At 34.3% G+C, this 17,003-nt stretch overlaps 3 protein-coding genes across 8 annotated transcripts in view; 2 read left to right on the top strand and 1 right to left on the bottom strand.

Annotated features, from left to right (window-relative positions):
* Positions 1-13,321, bottom strand: part of Iml1 (GATOR complex protein Iml1) — a 289,826-nt gene extending 276,505 nt beyond the window's left edge. For 3 of the 4 annotated variants that reach the window (XM_065352937.1, XM_065352938.1, XM_065352939.1), the window contains exons 1-18: positions 13,174-13,318; positions 12,980-13,103; positions 12,737-12,892; positions 12,371-12,608; positions 12,158-12,295; positions 11,921-12,090; positions 11,719-11,844; positions 11,509-11,649; positions 11,100-11,430; positions 10,834-11,030; positions 10,698-10,762; positions 10,385-10,621; positions 10,099-10,310; positions 9,762-10,025; positions 9,554-9,688; positions 9,353-9,487; positions 8,334-8,551; positions 8,065-8,249 (exon numbers count right to left, since the gene is read on the bottom strand). In XM_065352937.1, the coding sequence (XP_065209009.1) occupies positions 8,065-8,249; positions 8,334-8,551; positions 9,353-9,487; positions 9,554-9,688; positions 9,762-10,025; positions 10,099-10,310; positions 10,385-10,621; positions 10,698-10,762; positions 10,834-11,030; positions 11,100-11,430; positions 11,509-11,649; positions 11,719-11,844; positions 11,921-12,090; positions 12,158-12,295; positions 12,371-12,413 (2,597 nt within the window). In that variant the 5' untranslated portion in view covers positions 12,414-12,608; positions 12,737-12,892; positions 12,980-13,103; positions 13,174-13,318. Of the gene's footprint in view, positions 1-8,064; positions 8,250-8,333; positions 8,552-9,352; positions 9,488-9,553; positions 9,689-9,761; positions 10,026-10,098; positions 10,311-10,384; positions 10,622-10,697; positions 10,763-10,833; positions 11,031-11,099; positions 11,431-11,508; positions 11,650-11,718; positions 11,845-11,920; positions 12,091-12,157; positions 12,296-12,370; positions 12,609-12,736; positions 12,893-12,979; positions 13,104-13,173 lie in introns of all 4 variants that reach the window. The other variant, XM_065352936.1, reaches the window with a different exon arrangement.
* LOC135837621 (uncharacterized) lies at positions 199-5,979 on the top strand. The gene is made up of 2 exons (XM_065352965.1): positions 199-645; positions 4,653-5,979. The coding sequence occupies exon 2, from the start codon at positions 4,683-4,685 to the stop codon at positions 5,616-5,618; it is 936 nt and encodes a 311-aa protein (XP_065209037.1). The 5' UTR covers positions 199-645; positions 4,653-4,682; the 3' UTR covers positions 5,619-5,979.
* A 321-nt stretch (positions 13,322-13,642) lies between the features above and the next one.
* On the top strand, positions 13,643-15,367 carry LOC135834369 (uncharacterized). Of its 3 annotated transcripts, none has more exons than XM_065348232.1 (6): positions 13,643-13,744; positions 13,819-13,930; positions 14,241-14,351; positions 14,440-14,544; positions 14,624-14,753; positions 14,850-15,367. In XM_065348232.1, the coding sequence occupies exons 3-6, from the start codon at positions 14,280-14,282 to the stop codon at positions 15,191-15,193; spliced, it is 651 nt and encodes a 216-aa protein (XP_065204304.1). In that variant the 5' UTR covers positions 13,643-13,744; positions 13,819-13,930; positions 14,241-14,279; the 3' UTR covers positions 15,194-15,367. The 3 variants fall into 3 exon arrangements, with proteins under 3 accessions (XP_065204304.1, XP_065204305.1, XP_065204303.1); XM_065348233.1 differs by having other exon boundaries at positions 14,225-14,351; XM_065348231.1 differs by having other exon boundaries at positions 14,222-14,351.
* The last annotated feature ends 1,636 nt before the right edge of the window (positions 15,368-17,003 follow it).

The raw sequence follows: 17,003 nt of genomic DNA, 5'->3' as shown, positions 1-17,003 counted from the left end.
ACTTCTTAGTAATGGTAAACACATTACAAGGGTGAAATCAATCACGTGTACTTTGTACCCTACAAAATAAGTGACGGCTGACAGCGACAACAAGGCGGCGACGATTCGTGGAAATAAAACCAACCCCAAACAATAACAACAACAGGTACAACGCTACAAGGGTTACAAAAACAAGTTCAGCTCAAGCGTACAAAACAGAAGGGTGAAAAACAGAACGCTAATCGCCAATTCGTCGTGGCCATATAAGTAGGAGGAGCGAAGCAAAGAAGAGGGGTGCTTTACTACCCGATAACATCTCACCCTTGTGATCAGCACAACATCGATGACTTGAATCATTTTGCAAGCGAAGATCACTACAGTTTTAGTCTTTCTCGAGAGAAGTCTTCGAACTTATGTCGTAGTATAGTTGCCTTTGCGGTTGTTATAGCTTTTTTCTTGTAATTTTTTTAACGTTTCGTTTCGTATTTCGTGAAGTACATACATAGATTCGAGACGTTTGTTCAATACCAGTACTCCAGTTCGCGAAATTTCACTTTTTTTAAAAACGTTGTGATCGATCATCAGTTCCAATTTATTCAACGTTTCGTTTCGTTTCCAACCAGCGCAGTATTTTCGATCTTCAATCCAGAAGAGCTCGTTTAGTTGGTGAGTCATTTTTTTTGTTGAATATTTTATTCAATTTATATGCATGATTTTGTATTTTTGTGTCTGTTTCATTATTTTCAGCATAATTTAATATTAATTTTACTGTGTTATCACCATATTTTTTGTTTTTCTTGTTTTTTTTCTTCAAAATTTCAAACCTGAATAATTTTTTGAAAATAATTTCATCAGTGAACAAACTGAATTTCTTCGACAATTTTTATCATTTTCAACCAATTTACTATACTTAAACCTAGGAATATGCTAACCGCCATTTTTTTTTTTGCGAAAGCGTATTCTTTATATAGTAACTCAAAAACTATGACATTTACAGACATTTTACGAAATTTCTTTTTTGATGTAAAAACAAAAAATCAAATTTTATTTCTCATAATATTTTTTATTTTTTTAATATCCAAGATTCTACTTCATGAAAAAAGGTCACAGTTTTCGAATTGGGAAAAATGCTCTTTAGCAAGAAAATGTCGAATCAGCATATCCTCCTAAATCTAGGTGAAAATGATTGTCAATTTCATGAATAAGTATTTATGTAATCTATTGATTCAAATCTGAACCATTAGGTAATTTTAGACAGATGAGTACCAATTTCTAAGAATTTCAATCAATCCATAGGTAACAAATTTTCAAAATGAGTAGGCTAAAATTGATGATCACAAAATTATCAACATTTCAGATACGATTTCAGCCTTGCTTTTCAAGATAATTCAAATTTTTTTTCTCAGTTTTAGTAAATTGGCAATGAAAAATAAAATTTAGCGAGAGCAAAGTTTTGAAAAATTCTGAAAACGTTAACATAGAATTCGCGATTTTGTCACACATGGTATTTCAATAAAAACGTTTTTCGTCAAGTAATTCAAATCATTTTAAAACCAAACTTGGGTCATGATTTTCGAGATAACTATTTAAACACACAGGTTAAAATTCTGCAAAAAATTCAAATGCATACAAATATTTTGACGAAGTTTGTTTGATTTGAGTACTCTCGAAGCACTTTGAGCCCATATGTGATCTGTCACGAGAAAACCAGGTTAGTGTCCAAAAAATCGATTTGGTTTTTTTTATGGATATTGGTAGTACTTAGTGTGCAGAATCCGCCTGTGGTGGTTAAAACGTTGATAAAATAATATTGTGTCGTAGGTACCTACTAAATATACGTTCGTATATTCGATACCTACTGACTAATTACCTACTCGAATAAGCAGGTAATCGGATACGGAGAATGCACTGGTGTAATCGTAATAAAGCTAATTACTTACCTCGGCTAGGGCTTTTAGTACACTACCGAACACAATACAATATCATACGCAAAGTTCGTGTAAACGAATGTATTATGGTCAAAAATGACACAATATACTTAAACCGACTCGGAGAAATAGGGAAAACAATACAATATTTATCAGAGGGGGAAAATTACGTTAACACTACTGAATTATTACTAAATTATAAAATATACAAGAACACTTTAAACCTAGGGCCGGAGCTCTAAAGAATTAAGGACATATTATCTTGGCAACTCGCTTGCTTCACGAAAACGAACTACGAGTTGGTCCAGTTGCCAAAGAAGCTGGAAGGCTCATTTGACACCTTGACCACTCATTGTTACCAACCACATCACCGAAACGGTGCTGGAAGGGTTAAATTACCTGTTTATACACATACGTGTTACCATTAAGGCATATCCGTCTAACAACGTTCGCGAACGATTCTTTTGACCCTAAATTCAAGGTTAAAAAAATTGAGCAACTACAAAAAAAGTTTGAAATTTTTTTTTTGAGATTTTCTTGAAAAGTATGTTTTGGGGAGTCAACATGCAAATTTTTGGGACAATCGGCCCACATTTGGTGGATTAGTGCCATTTTATTGAAATTTGAATGGGGCTTAAGCTGGAAAAATCAACTCTTTTCACTTTAAACAAAATTTTTGAAAAAATTGAAAAACTCAATAAATAACTTTATTTTAAGTATATTAATTATTCATTCTTAGTAGTTTTCGCGACATTTTGGTGCAAAATTGAAAAAAAAAACGAAAAAATCGATTTGGGGAAATTTCGATTATTGGCCTTTGGCAACCCTGATTTTGAAAAAAAATGTCAGGTTATGTTGGCACCCCTTGTGGTCAAAAGTGGTCCAAATTTTTTGGACCTACGAATCATAGATCGCCGAACACATAGATTCAAAACTTCAAATGCCCGTCCTGTAAAATTTACGTTTTGGACACTAACCTGGTTTTCTCCTGACAGATCACATATTATGTAAAAAAATTTTAAAAAGTCAAAAATTTGTGTCAAATTTTATTTTTGGTGTAGGTACCTAATTTGAAAAATTCTAGTTTTGAATTTGGTTGATCTGTGGAAACTATCGAAGAAGGGAAATACAACCTAAAAATAGGGTTGAAATTTCCTAAGGAACCTTCCAGAATTTCGTAAAAAATTCAATGAAATTTTTTGTCATTTTCTGCCAAAATGTATAATTTATTCAGATAAATTGCATGCTTCTTTTTCAAAAATCCAAAAAATCACAACTCCAATCTTTGTATAAAAACGCTTCAAAAAAACCTCAAACTAATTTTCGTATCGAAAAATTTGAATTTCTCGAGATTTTAAACATTTTCAATACAGCACGTAACAGTTTTTAAGAAAAATCCTCTTTAGACGTGCTCAAAAAAAAAAAAAAAGTTTCAATAACATTTCTGGCTTTCTGCCAAGATTTTAACTCATTTGATAGATTGCATGCTTTTTTTTCAAACATCCCAAAGATCATGACCCAATTTCGAGTACAAAATTCCTTAAAAATTGCTCAAAAACATTTTCATCAAAAGATTTGAATTTTACGCGAGATGAGATTCTAAACAATCTAGCAGATAAATTGTATGATACTTTTTACAAAAACTCCGAAAATCATGACTAAATTTTGAACACAAAACTTTTCAGAAATCCTTAGAAATGTTTTAATGAACAATTTTAATTTTTTGTCAAAATTTTGACCTCATTTTGGTACCTGGAATGGCACCTTTTTTCAAAAATACCCAAAATCTCGACTCATTTAAGCTCAAAATTCTTTATAAATGCTAAAAAAAAACATTTTTCGTCAAAATATTTGAATTTTTCCGAAAATTTTAACCCATTCACTACTTTTTTGCTGCTTTTTTTAAACCCCATTTTCAGAAAGCTCTCCACTCGACACCCCCCCCCCCACACACACACACACAAAATTGAACAATGTCAAATTTTTCACTGGAAAATTTTCAAAAAAAATTAAAACTGGAAGAAAATTTACATTTTAACATAGTCACAAATTTTATATTTTTTTTTCAATGATTTGAAGCCTTTGAAGGTTATTGTTGAGCGTTTGATTTTTCTCACTACCTTTTTGACTTAATTCACTACTTTTTCACTGTCCATCTTCAAAATCACTATACTTTTTCACTATTTACACGACCTGTCAAATACCCTGCATTTTAATGGATAACATGGTTCTTTTTCAAGAATGCCAAAATTCATAATTCCCAATCCTGAGCTCAAGATTTTCAAACAAGATTCAAAAAACATTTTCGTTGGAATATTTGAATTTTGTGCGAGATTTTAACCTATTTTGATAGGTAGCAAAGGTCAATTTTGAATAATAATAATTTAACACCAGTTCTTTTTTACTCAAAATCAGTAAAAGTTATTCTTAGAAAAATTTCCTACCTTTTGGTTGTTACAAAATGTTTATTTGACCCCACCCTTGGGGCCCAAATTCTCAAAAACCATTTCAAAAAAAAAAGGTCAAAATCGCAATTTCAACGTTTTTACGAAAAATTTGTAATCAGGAAACGTGCTTAGAGCTAAGTAAATATTATTAATTTTTTTCACCCCTGCCCCCTCATACAGCTCTCTTTGCGAGAATACCATCAATTAAGGAGCCCTAAGCAACCCCAAACACGCTCATTTTAGTTTAAAACAATTATCTGTTCAATGTGACAATGTTTTTTTTTCTTTTTTTTCACAGATCTCTACCAAATTTTATTTTACCGACACGATGGATCAGGATGGAAACTTGTACCCAGAATTGATCGCGCTGCAAAGACAGCTTTCGATGAATCGACGGGCACCTTCGGTTCCAGTTGTTCAATTAACAGCCGCTGATGCATTTGCCAATGCTCTCGATGGATCTCGGTTATCACACCGCCAGCATCCTTATCGGCTTATACCATCGACAGCCTACCCTTCGAGGACGCCGACATATCAACCAGTAACATCGATGCGCTCATCATCAACACGAAATTCCGTGAATAATCATCCTCAGCCTATTCCGCCTACACCACCGAGAGTCCGAAACGGCATCGCCGAAGGTTACATTCCATATTTGACACCAGCGGACCTCGCTCGCGATCCTGCTCGTCTTGCTTTATTAGATCGAGCTTTCGAGATTTTCTCGTCTCAGATGGAGCATATGCGATCATCCTATCCTACTTCGGCTCAATCTCAAAACGGTTACTCTTCGCCACAGCTTCCTATTCCATCAACCGTTCCTGCTCCTGCTCCTGCTCCAGATCAATCTCACAACAGTTATTCTTCTTCGCTGCATCGTATTCCACATCCACCATCCCCTCCTACTCCATCCCAATCACCACTTTCATTCTGCTCAGAAGACGAATCATCGCAGTCAGATGATGATCTAAGAGATCCTGTGATTGACATTAATACGCCACCGGCCATTTCTGACCTGCTTCTGGCTGCCATTGAAGTAAAGCCGTTCATGCTACCAGGAGAAAATCGCCGTCCGGAAACATTTGTGACCCAGTTTGAAACATATGCGGATTTGCTAAGGCTGAATGATGAGCAGAAACGAGTGCTTTTTGCCAGGTACGCTTACAGAGACAACGACTTGCGTTTCAAAGCCCTGAAATACGATTTTACATACGAGGACGCAAAAACCTCCTTCCTGGACTTGGTCCGCAATAACGTATTGTAATCTCCTTTGGGAAAAATTTCGAACTATAAAGGATCCGAAAAAATCTGGTTTTATGAAGTGCGTAGGAACAATGTTTTGTAAATAGTTGAGCTTGTACTTAAGTTTGTTTTTTTGAATGTACGGTTTTTTTAATTCCTTTTTTATGTTTCGATGTTTTATTTTTACCTATTCATTTTTTCAACGTATTCTATAATCATTTCTGTGGTACATAGATATCTATTATTTATTATAGATATACTCATTATGATTTTATGCACATACTTATTACAATTTATCATTTATTTTTAAATGATTGTTGCACTATTTTTTTTTTAAATTTGTACATAAACTGTTTTAAGTTTGAATTCAAAGTGCAAAATATACGTAATAAGTTTTGAATTTACAAACTCTCTGAATTATTTTTGAATATGATAATGACGTGAAGTACCTACTTGCTATAAAAAGAGTAAGCTTTAACCTGATTTGTGGAAGAAAAGTTTGAATTTTCAAGTGCGGAATTATTTTCTACATCATTGAAGAACAGAACTGAAGCAGAGAAGCATGGAATCATTCGCAAGTAAGTTCACTGAGTATGTGCTTCAATTTTTTTTTACCCTTCGTTAAAATAATATAAATAACTCTGGGTCTAAATTCACATACTTACGATTCGTAATTTTTAAAAAAGTTTTTATTCTGAAAAATATTATTTTCGACTTTTGTGTTTTCAAATCTTCGTTAAAATTATTAACATTTCGCTTCATCGTATTCTCAGATGTCTGAGAACTCAAAATATCTCGTTCTATCGTATCCTTAGGTCTTGTATTCAATTTTTTCCAAAAAAAAAAAAAAAAAAAAAAAAAAAAACGTTGGTAACTAAAAAAGTTACAAAACCCAAACCCAAGAAAAACATTTTAATGCAGAAAAAAATTACTAATAAAATTCGACCGAGACTTCAACGATTTTAGCAAAAAGCACGACTCGATGGAAATTAACAAAAAAGTGACACTTCGTCGCAATTTTTGTCAAAAAAGATGGATTATTTTGATTCTTCCAGATAAAAAAGGTGAGAATTTTGGATAATTTTTGACAAAAACCAAGAATAACAATTTTAGTGAAAGGGAGGATTTTTCGCTAAAAATTGACAGAAAAAAAACCGAGACTATTTTTTGTAAAAACGGGAAACTTTTAGTAATTTTTGACAAAATGCAAAACTGGAAATTCAAGTAAGAATTTTTTACGACTAGTTTATTGAAGAGAGGAAGAAAGATTCAACGTTTTACAAACCAATTTTTCGCTTTTTCAATGTCTTTTGGACATTCAAGATTTTTTAAAGGGGGGTGTCAAAAACCCTTTATTAGGTATTTCAATTTTTCACGAACAAAGCACTCTGCAAACAATTCACGATACTTTTTGGAGAAGAAAGAGAGGGGTCAACATTTTAAACCCATATATTTCACTTTTCCAGCGGTATGGGGGGTGGGGTTTCCGATATTTCCTTGGGAGGGGGAGGAGAAGGGAAGATAACAAGATTCTTACCATCTCTAACTTTTTGTTTATCAAATTTTTCAAGTTCTTTTGCGTATTTTTAATGAAATTATTACAATATTTTTCCAAGGTAATTATTGTTCTTAAAAAAAACAAACAAATTGATTCATCGAAAATTTCTTTGAAAACCGAAGCGAGGAATAACATTTTTGGAAAATTATTAGTTGAGTATGTTTTTCTTAAAACATTTTTTCATACTTAAAAAAGCAAGATTTGCAGGATTTGCAGAACTGTTAAACACATTTAAAAAAAGAAATATTTTGACAATTTTAGCAAAAAAGTAGAGAGCTTTCTCAATTGATCTGAGCAATCTAGAGAACTCTTTAGATCATTTATAGATTTTTAGAAATTTTAAAAGCTCAAACTTACCAAATAAAATTTCTATCAATTTTTATTTTCAAGGCGGAAAAGTAACTTGGCCCAAGCAAATTGAGAGTAAGTTTTTTTTTTCATTTTTAGTCTTGGCATTTCGCAATGTTGGACAGTAGTTTTCTAAAAATTTCGATTGCGTTTTGAAAAAAAGGGGGGGGGGGAGTCACTCGAACGAAACAAAGGCAAATGCTTTCGCAAATTTGCAATATACTTCTAAAAAAATTTCTCTGTTATTTTCTGAAATATGATAAGTAAAAAAATGTTTTTGGTCATTTTTGTAATATTATAATAGCAAAAAAAGCAAATGGAGTAAAAAATAGAAATTAAAATATGCAACGATGACCCCATTTTCCTTCTTTCTGGAGAAATTTCAGTCGTATTTTTGTATGTTACTGTTGACGGAGCGTTTTTATAAGGAAATAATAAAACGAAATACGTCCTTTGAGTTCACGATCACTCTCTCAAGCGTTAGGTTAGGTGCACGATTCAAAAATATTCAAGTACATACATAAATTACACACGTTCAAAACAAATTCCAATTGACACCTACCTTGGTCTATACCGCGTAATCCTGATTTCCGATCTGCACAACGATATCTTGTGGAAAATTCTACCAATACTTAATTTATATTCTTCAACAGCGTCCATATTCTGAGTACCTCTAGGTACCACAGTACACGTATTACTCAATATGGTCGATCCGCTACTATCCGATTCGACGATTAGTTGAAATCCCTAAAATTATGCACAAATACAGTACAATAATCCAGAGAGCTCACAATATTTGTCCACGCTTTGTAGATTCCAATATTCACTTACTTGAGCCAAACGTTGAGATATCAATTCGCGAAATACCTCAGGGGTCTTCAAAGGATCCCGATAAATAGCTCTTTTTCGAGCATAATCAGCGTTTACGTCATCCGGCAAGAGATTATAATCGGAGAACACGTAGTCTGTTTTTAAAGACACTTCATCGGGGAAAAAATCAGTTGTGATTGGTAAACAAGCAGGCACGATGAGAGATTTCCAGTCGACGCCTGAAAATGAATCGCACGTAGTTTCGTATATTAGTAAAAAGAATTAAAATTATGGAATTTTTTTTGTCGAAGCAATAAGTCGAATCACACGATTTATTTTTAGCGTAAAAGGCGCTAGAATTTTATAGCAAGCTCATGTGATTTCAATAAAAAGGCTGCAACAGCGAATTATTCGTTGATGAAATTTTATTTAGGAAGATTAGCAATGGCATGGCATAACTTTGCGAACACCCTGTAATTCTGATGCCTAATCAGAGATAAAGCTAACAAAAGCAACGAATAAATTAATAAAATAATTTTCAAAGCGAAAAACAGAACGGGAGTAAAAATTAAGAATGTTACTCAGAATTAAAAAATTGCGCCACCAATTTTCAATTTCAACATTGAAATTTTATAGAAAAAAAAACAAAGCTGAGGTTTTTGCCAAAAAAAATTAAACTTTCAAGCTCGAATAATTTCACAAATCAGTTTTTTTATAAAGCGAAAACAAATCTGCCACAGATTAGCTCAAACAGAACAAAACGACTTCACAATCTCTCACAACGAACTCATTACACTCTCATTTTGCAACTCACGAACACTCTCGACTCACATTTAAAGCAAAACGTAACTCCACCTCTGACCAAAAGCGATCCCGATCTACGACTAAATACACTAAAGGCTTAAATATCTGATCAAATCAAACCTATTAAAACTTTCGTAGATTCAATAAGAAGAATACCAATTTGCATGAAACATAAATAATAATCGTGTTAGACTTGAAATTTTTAAAAAAATTAAGAATAAATTAAAAATTCGTACCAGTTGTTAAAGCCGGAGTCCATTCTTGTTCTCCGGTCACTCCCCATAATAAAGTTTGGGTTTTTTTCATCGGCAGTAAAACGCTGCCGTTGGGGCTACCGACATGAGTGGAAGATTTAGTGCGGGATCGGCATTCTGCAAATGAAATTTTTCAATAAAAAAGATCCTAAACCGATTTATTGAAAATGTTGAAGTGTTAACCTGTAGAGGGAGGAGATCTAGCGAACATGCAATCGTCATCTAGATCTTCCAATCCGTTGTTTTTCTTGTTTAAATCATTATCTTCGAAGTTATCAGACTGGTAATGATGACGTTGAATGACAACTCCGGTGGGTCCTGAAAAAAATTAGTTTAGGGTCAATATCAGACATCCTGAAGAACCTGGAGGTGATCGAAGGTGAAAGTTTACCTTTGGGGAACACGTGAGTCCATCGTCTCCGATTCGAAGTCATTTTGACAGTGACATGAGACGGATCAAACGGATTAATCAAAGCTCTTCCGGGACAAATAGCAGGAACATTGCTGATATTCTGCGTATAGTTTGTTTGCAGCGAATTAGAATGAGATACGTAAGGAGCCGACGACGCTGAAGACCCAGTACTGCTGTTTACGGTTTGAAACGTAGGAGATAGTTCTTCCTCCATGAAGAAATCGGAGCTTCTGGTTTTCTCATCTGGAAATACGACGGAGATTTAATTAAAATGAAATTTAGTGAAGCTCGAGGATTTACGTATAAAATTACTCACAGTCGATAGTACCAAACGAATTATTAGGATAAATATTACTATTCGATTGAGTACTCGAAATAGCTATGGAAGTGGATCTAGTAAGTCCTAATGTTCCGCAGGAAGACGATATTTGCGAACGATAGATATCTGGGTCGGATAATTTCCACTTGACTGATTTGCTGTCTTGGTTCAAGCTCAGTTTTTTCGTCCTGGTGAATAATTTCTGAACTCTGTAATTATTTTATAGGTCAATTAGAGAAATAGGTACTCATTTCGCCAATTAATTTCGAATAATCGATCATACTTAGCAATATGAGACGAAGGTAAAGTAAAAACTTGAGAGTCGTAAGCATCGAAATCGACATCGGCAGTGGAAATGTTACCCAGTAAATTAGGTTCTTCTATCGCATCAGTTGGTAATTTAGGTTTCGGTATAGATAATAAGGAACTATGCGAGCTGGTCGATTTTGTTCGACGAGATGGTAATCTGATTCGAGGTACGAACGTTGAGTATGGTAATTTCTTATTAGACGAGTAAAAACTGAAAAAAAAATGCAAGGCGATTAATTTTTAAATCGATATTTATTCATATTATACTAATTTTTCAATTATTTTACCTCAGATTGATCCAATGAGGCATACTATAATCGTCTCTCATAATCGACGTATCCTTATTATGAAACTGAAAACCAAAACAGAAAGTCTCGAATAAAAATATTACAGAATCAATTCGAAATATAGTGAAATAATTACTTTAAACAAAGGCACAGCATGCAAAGGTTGCTCGCCAACGCAAACCAAATCACAACCAACACCATTATCGATAATTCGCTGCTTGGTAACATTAGTCAATTCACGATCAACTTCGAAAACACCGACTCCAGGCGAAATAACCACAACCAACTGCCCCGTTCGGTCCAAACTTCTTTCAAGATAATGCTTCTCGAACACTGCAACAACCAGCTCCATTAACCATCCATAAAAACCAAATAGAAATTCAAAAGAACAAAAAAAAGTACCATTCAACGAAATATTCAAGACTTCTAGAAAATTCCCATGAGCAGCGCTCGATAAAAAAGCATTGGGAACTTTGTATCCTGGTTTTTTGTGATATTCCAAGACTGTTTTTCGATAATCAGCGAACAGAGTTTGGAGTAAAACTAAAGTTCCGGTCCAATCTTCGTATTTTTCATTTTGGACCGCAACTCTGTAGAAATCTTCGTAAAAATGACCTCTGAAGTCTTTCTGTAGGCATTCTCTGGTGTATTCGGGGAACTCTTCGAGATTTGTAGCTTTGTAGTATACACGTGAAAAAAGAACTATGGTAACTTCGTGATTGCTGCTATTTTTCTAAAATGAAATACGTAAAATACATCATTAATAGTTCAATTTTCGAGTCCAAATGGAGAAAAAATCTCGCCAAGATACCTTCCACTTTTGAAATAAATCCGACAGAAATCCATTGACAGCTTTTTCAAAGTACAGGTCACCGTGAACGTCGAATTCCCACATTTCCGAGCTCATTTGCAAGAATAAATACACCATGCTCGTAGATGAACGAAAAACAAGCTGAAATACAACACGATGATTAGTATCGTTTAACAAAATTGTGATTAAAGTGAACGCATTAAATCGAACTTTGGTATCTTCGGATATAACACCGCAGGCAACACGTTCTCCTTGACTCCACATTTCGTAAACTTGAGCTCGGATAGCTTTATTATAAAATTCGAATTTCTTGTTGTAATAAACGCAAGAATTGACCTGAAATAACCATACAATGAAAATTAATTCGATGAATTTCTTTCTTTCATCGTTCTATTTTGAGAGATTAACTCACTAATTGCTTCTTTAAACGCCACATTTCACTACGGCCCAGATACTGATCTTTGAATATCAATTCAACCGAATCCAAAACAACCGAATCGAAATCAACCTTCTTGACAACAACTTCGGTATAGCTTTTCAATTGAAATGCGTTAGCGACACTAGTTTCAACGCTGATTACTCCTGAAAAATATTCACGAAATTAAACAACAATCGAAACATCGAAATATAACACCGGAGAAGTGTTCACCTTTGCCTTGTAAATCCTCTCTCAGGGTGGTAACTTGTAACAGAAGTCTGGTAAGCTCATCTTCGGGATGGTAAATTTCCACAATATCGCCAACTTTTAGATCGGGAAAATCTTTAGGATTTATCACAAGATCAGCTTCTGCGTGAAAAGAATTCAAAACCAGAATTAGTCGTTGATGTTTTCGATAATTGAGAGAAAATGAGCGATGCTTACCATCGAAGCTGGTCCGATGAAACATTAACTTGATGTGTTTCATATTTACATTCTAATTCATCCACGTATAATCGAGAATTCAATTTCACACGTACGTAGTTTTCATTAATCGCGAATTTTTTCTCGAGTTTTCATTTTCGAACTTCGTAATAGATAATTCCGTTCTTATCACGCTTCCGGGCCGTGTTTGTTTACTTCGAAGAGAAGCTTTTCGATTGGTTGTGTTCGAAAACTGGATCTGAAATCCGAATTACAACGAAAAATATTATTAAAAGAATAAAAACAGATTTTTCTGACAATTTAAGAATCAGTCAATACTCTAGAAATGAAAAATCACCCAGAAAAATTAATAACTTATCATCTCACCGAATATATCAACGTTAAATCGTACTTCCAAACGGTGCTCAAGTTCGATTATCTGTTCTGCAAGGGGTTCCAAAACCACTAATTATTATTGTTCACCAGCCAATGGAATGATCAAGTGGTCCATTGAAATGGCGCGAACGAACAATTTTGAAGCAGCTGTACGAATGAACAGAATTCCTTCAGGTTAATACCATCTCGAACTTATTAAATAGTACGTACTTAGATGAGAAAAAAAATTATTACCTTTCTTGATTTCTACGTTTCCTAACGAATTGTGCAGTAGAAATCTTCATTCCTCGCCGCAGATCTTCGCAAAATCATGATACGATAAAGGAGCACAGGACACAGGCATCAGCACATTAGTTTTCTGAAACATTATTCATGTTATATTCTAAAGCATAATTCGTGACGGTGCTATAGTACAAACCTTCAGTTACATTTTCGGAAACGACTGGAAAATCCGATTTCGTATCTCAACGGTTGATGCAGCGAACGAAAATTGAAAACTTGAAAAGTAGCTTGTTTGTTTTCCATCGAAATACATATTTCGACTTCTTCAAAGAATTGCTCTTCTGCAGCTATCTGAAATTAGAAAACGTTTCAGTGAACATTGAGCATAGCGTATGTAGCACTAAAAATTGGATAATATTTAAGCAATTCAACTTGATTAATAAATTAAAACAAAGGAAACAACAAAAATTTAACAAGTAAAAAATAGTAATAGACGATTGAAAAAGAAATGATAAGAAACCATTTGTTTTGCTAGTTTTGCTCCTCGCTTCTGTACAGTATATTGAGGAACAGGAGGAAGAGGGGCGCGTGAACAACGATTCTCATTGGTTAAAATTGATCACGTGATTCATCATCAGAGCGTCTTCTCTCTTTAGTCTTTTTTTTTCGTTTGTTTTTTCAATTTGATTTTTTTTTTTTATATGAAATCGAAGGAAGTTTCGAATTCCGGCGTTTCAGTTTCACTTACGAGGAAATAAAATCGAATATTTCCATCTGGTGAGTCAGTTGCTTGTGTTTTGAAATGAATACTCATTTTTCAATTTCAAATTCGATTCTGATGTGATTTCTAGGTGGCCAGTTTCTGATCTGAAATCTGAATTCATCGGTAATACTCTTCAAGATTCGAGGAAAAGTGATCTTATTTCTGGATTTTGATCCAAACTAGTCACACTGAACAACCAGGTATGAAACACTGAAGTAAACACTCCTTCTTCATAACTTCATAAGCATTTTACTAGCTATTTCTGAACATTTACCGACCTATTTATAATATCACTATACGAATCATGGACACTGAAAATGGACTCTCAAGTGGTTTGGTAAACTGTTTCTGTGATGTTGATTTATATTCTAAGTATTTGCTTCGTATAATGAATAGTATGGCGATAGCAGCTGCTGACTGAAGCAATTGCATTCGCCAGTGATCTACTTGATCAATAATAAACACACGCTTTTCTTCACGTCATGTTACAGCAGCTTTGGTTGGTTACAGATAAATTCTGGAAGAGATCTGGTCTAGTGTAAATTCACGATGCCCTATTTCAAGAGTTTCTGCGGTTACAGTTTGAAATGCGGAGTTTACGTTTCCTGTGCAATTCATTTGGTAAGATGAGTATTTATGATTGAACCTTTACAGTATACGATAATCGTTGATGAAATATCTCGAAACTCATATCGTGTCTATTTTTCAGTTGATAGGTTTATGTTTCGCCATCGCTTCTGAAGAGAGAACTTCAATTCTTCTTGGTTTCTCACAAATGTGGATTGTAATGAATTCGGTCTTTGCATTACTCTTGGTAAGGTGCACAACTGATCAATTATTACGAAACTCGTCATTATTGATTGCTTTGCTCATCATGATATTTCTTTCAACAGAACTCAGCCTTCTGTCTTTGGCTAATGATCGCTTATCAGTTCTTCATTGCTGCTTGTTGTGGTGTTGCGATGGTCGTGTGTCTAATTAGGCACTACATACCTATGAGTTTCCTTGCTGGTCTAGGTTTCGGTAAAAAAAAAAAAATTCGACTTCATTAAGAGATTACGTAGGTTCGTTCATCAGTGATCAGAATTCATTTCCCTGATTTGTACGATATTGTTTCAGCTTTGGAGATATATTTCGTCATGTTAACGATAAATCTGCACCACGAAATGAAACATCGTCAAACTGGTCACGTTTTCCCTGATCATCCTGAAGCATCAGAATCAAATCGTATGCCTCAAGTAAACGTACAATCTCCTGCAGCTTTCAACGTTCCTTACGTTCCAGTTCAGTCGAATTTGCCGAATCGTGTTGTTATGCATTCGAGTATTCCTCAAAGTGCAGTATATAGTGCTAGTGTTATTGGTGTTCCAGTTGTGGATCATCATTCCTATCTTCCGGCTCATGTTCAGCCTGCGTATAACCCAGATTTCGTTCAAACTGATTTCTTGAAAATTGAAAAATGATTATACTAATGTAGTGAACTACATTGAGACACGAGTATAATTTTTTGCGATGAAGGATATTATTATGTGTACCAGTATACCTACTACTTGTTACAATTGACTGTTTATTTTACGTACCTACTTACGTAAGTTTGGTGATTTTTTCCAGTATGTATTTATGTTAATAAATTTGATAAAAATGTAAAACAAAATCATTATTCTTGATATTTGATATTATCAAGCTGACGTGTCAGGCGTGTACGAGGAAATTTCTATCAAATATTTTTAAAAAAACAAAAAACACTCACCAACGATTGTTGTTCGTTTAATTTGTCTTCAAATTTATCTCGTAAGTTGTAATTCTATCAAATGAGCAGGAACTTGCCAAATTATTACATTTCGCAGCTTTCTTCTAAATAATCATACTTTAAAATGTTGGATTCGTATGTTCAGATCTCTGAGTCAAAATGATTCTTTGTAGGCATAAGTTGGAACTTGCTACTATGAGAACCTATAAAAAGAAATATATTTTTGTTAGGTGGTAGGTATACGTACTTTATTTGCTAAATGCATTATATTCAATACTCATACGAGTATTTACAAGAATGAGAGTGTGGTTTACTTATGTAGTACCTTGATTGGTATCTTGAGATTTTCAATAGCATGATATGTGTTTGAATTTTGCAGAAGTCCGAATCAGTCATTCAGTTCGAGGATGTCAGTTGTTGGGTGGAAAACAGTTCCTAAAAAATGACACATTTTTATGTTGAAATATTTTTCATTTTTATTATCAACTTCCCACTTTATTATAAATGATAATAATCTCTTGAAAATAGCAAAGCATTTTTATAAGTTAATCAAGGAAATTTTTCATGCCAAAAGATGAGAAGTCGAGAAAAAAAACACAAGGAGTAGAAACCAATTTTCAATCTAAACTCCATCATTTCCCGTAGGGTAAAATTGGATTTTTGAGTACCAGGGCAAAATTTTATTGAGCCCAAAATTTGGTAGGATGGAGGTCTTTCAGATACTAATTTGATGTAATTAATCTACTTAATAGGTACGTTCTAATCTACTTCATTAAATTAGCCTAATGAGCCATCGAGGCTGAGGTGCACAGGAACGCAACCCCCCGAGCAGCAATGACAACAAATCATACCAAGAGTTCAACATGTCACCGCAAGCAAACGCAACAAAGCATTGCAGCAACAAGAGTCCACTCTGCCGTCTAACCATCAGGAAAACTTTTTTCCCAACCATCAGGAAAATTTTTTTCCAACCATCAGGACACTTTTTTCCTAACCATCAGGAAAATGTTTTCCCAACTGCAACAGGGAGCCTGGAGACCCGAAAGACCTTCGCCACCACAAATTTCCACCACGCCCACCCACAATGACACATCTCCCTCCAAGTAATCTCGGATGAAATCACCACCAGGAAGTGTGTAACCGGCACCACAGTCCAACAACCCTCTAAAACTAAATAAACTACCTACCTACTTAATTAAACTAAAGAAACGTTACTTCACGCCCCCCTGTTGCATTAGCAAGCTGGATTCAAGAGAAAATACTGCTGGGGGTACTGAAATTTCCTGAAAAGTATTCCCTCATAAAACTGAGCTGCCTTTTAGAAGATTGTGTGAATGGGGGGGGGGTCCATCAAAATTGATTCGTATTTAACTTATACTATACTATATTATGTATATTAGTTATTACATTACATAGTTTAAAATATAAGACACTTATTTATCAATGCCAATATGCTCTGTAAAATGTAGGTAGTTATATCTACTTCAAAAAATTGACACATAATGATAATGAGGCTGGGGGAT

This window comes from Planococcus citri, chromosome 2, assembly GCF_950023065.1.
Source record: "Planococcus citri chromosome 2, ihPlaCitr1.1, whole genome shotgun sequence".
NCBI lineage: Eukaryota > Metazoa > Arthropoda > Insecta > Hemiptera > Pseudococcidae > Planococcus > Planococcus citri.
This window is presented reverse-complemented; position numbering and strand designations above follow the sequence as displayed.

Bases quoted from the DNA above. Each gene is read 5' to 3' on its own strand.
- LOC135837621 (XM_065352965.1), top strand. From the start codon at position 4,683: ATGGATCAGGATGGAAACTTGTACCCAGAATTGATCGCGCTGCAAAGA.
- LOC135834369 (XM_065348232.1), top strand. From the start codon at position 14,280: ATGCCCTATTTCAAGAGTTTCTGCGGTTACAGTTTGAAATGCGGAGTT. The intron at 14,352-14,439 runs GTAAGATGAGTA...TCTATTTTTCAG, and splicing joins TTTCCTGTGCAATTCATTTG to TTGATAGGTTTATGTTTCGC. The intron at 14,754-14,849 runs GTAAAAAAAAAA...ATATTGTTTCAG, and splicing joins CCTTGCTGGTCTAGGTTTCG to CTTTGGAGATATATTTCGTC.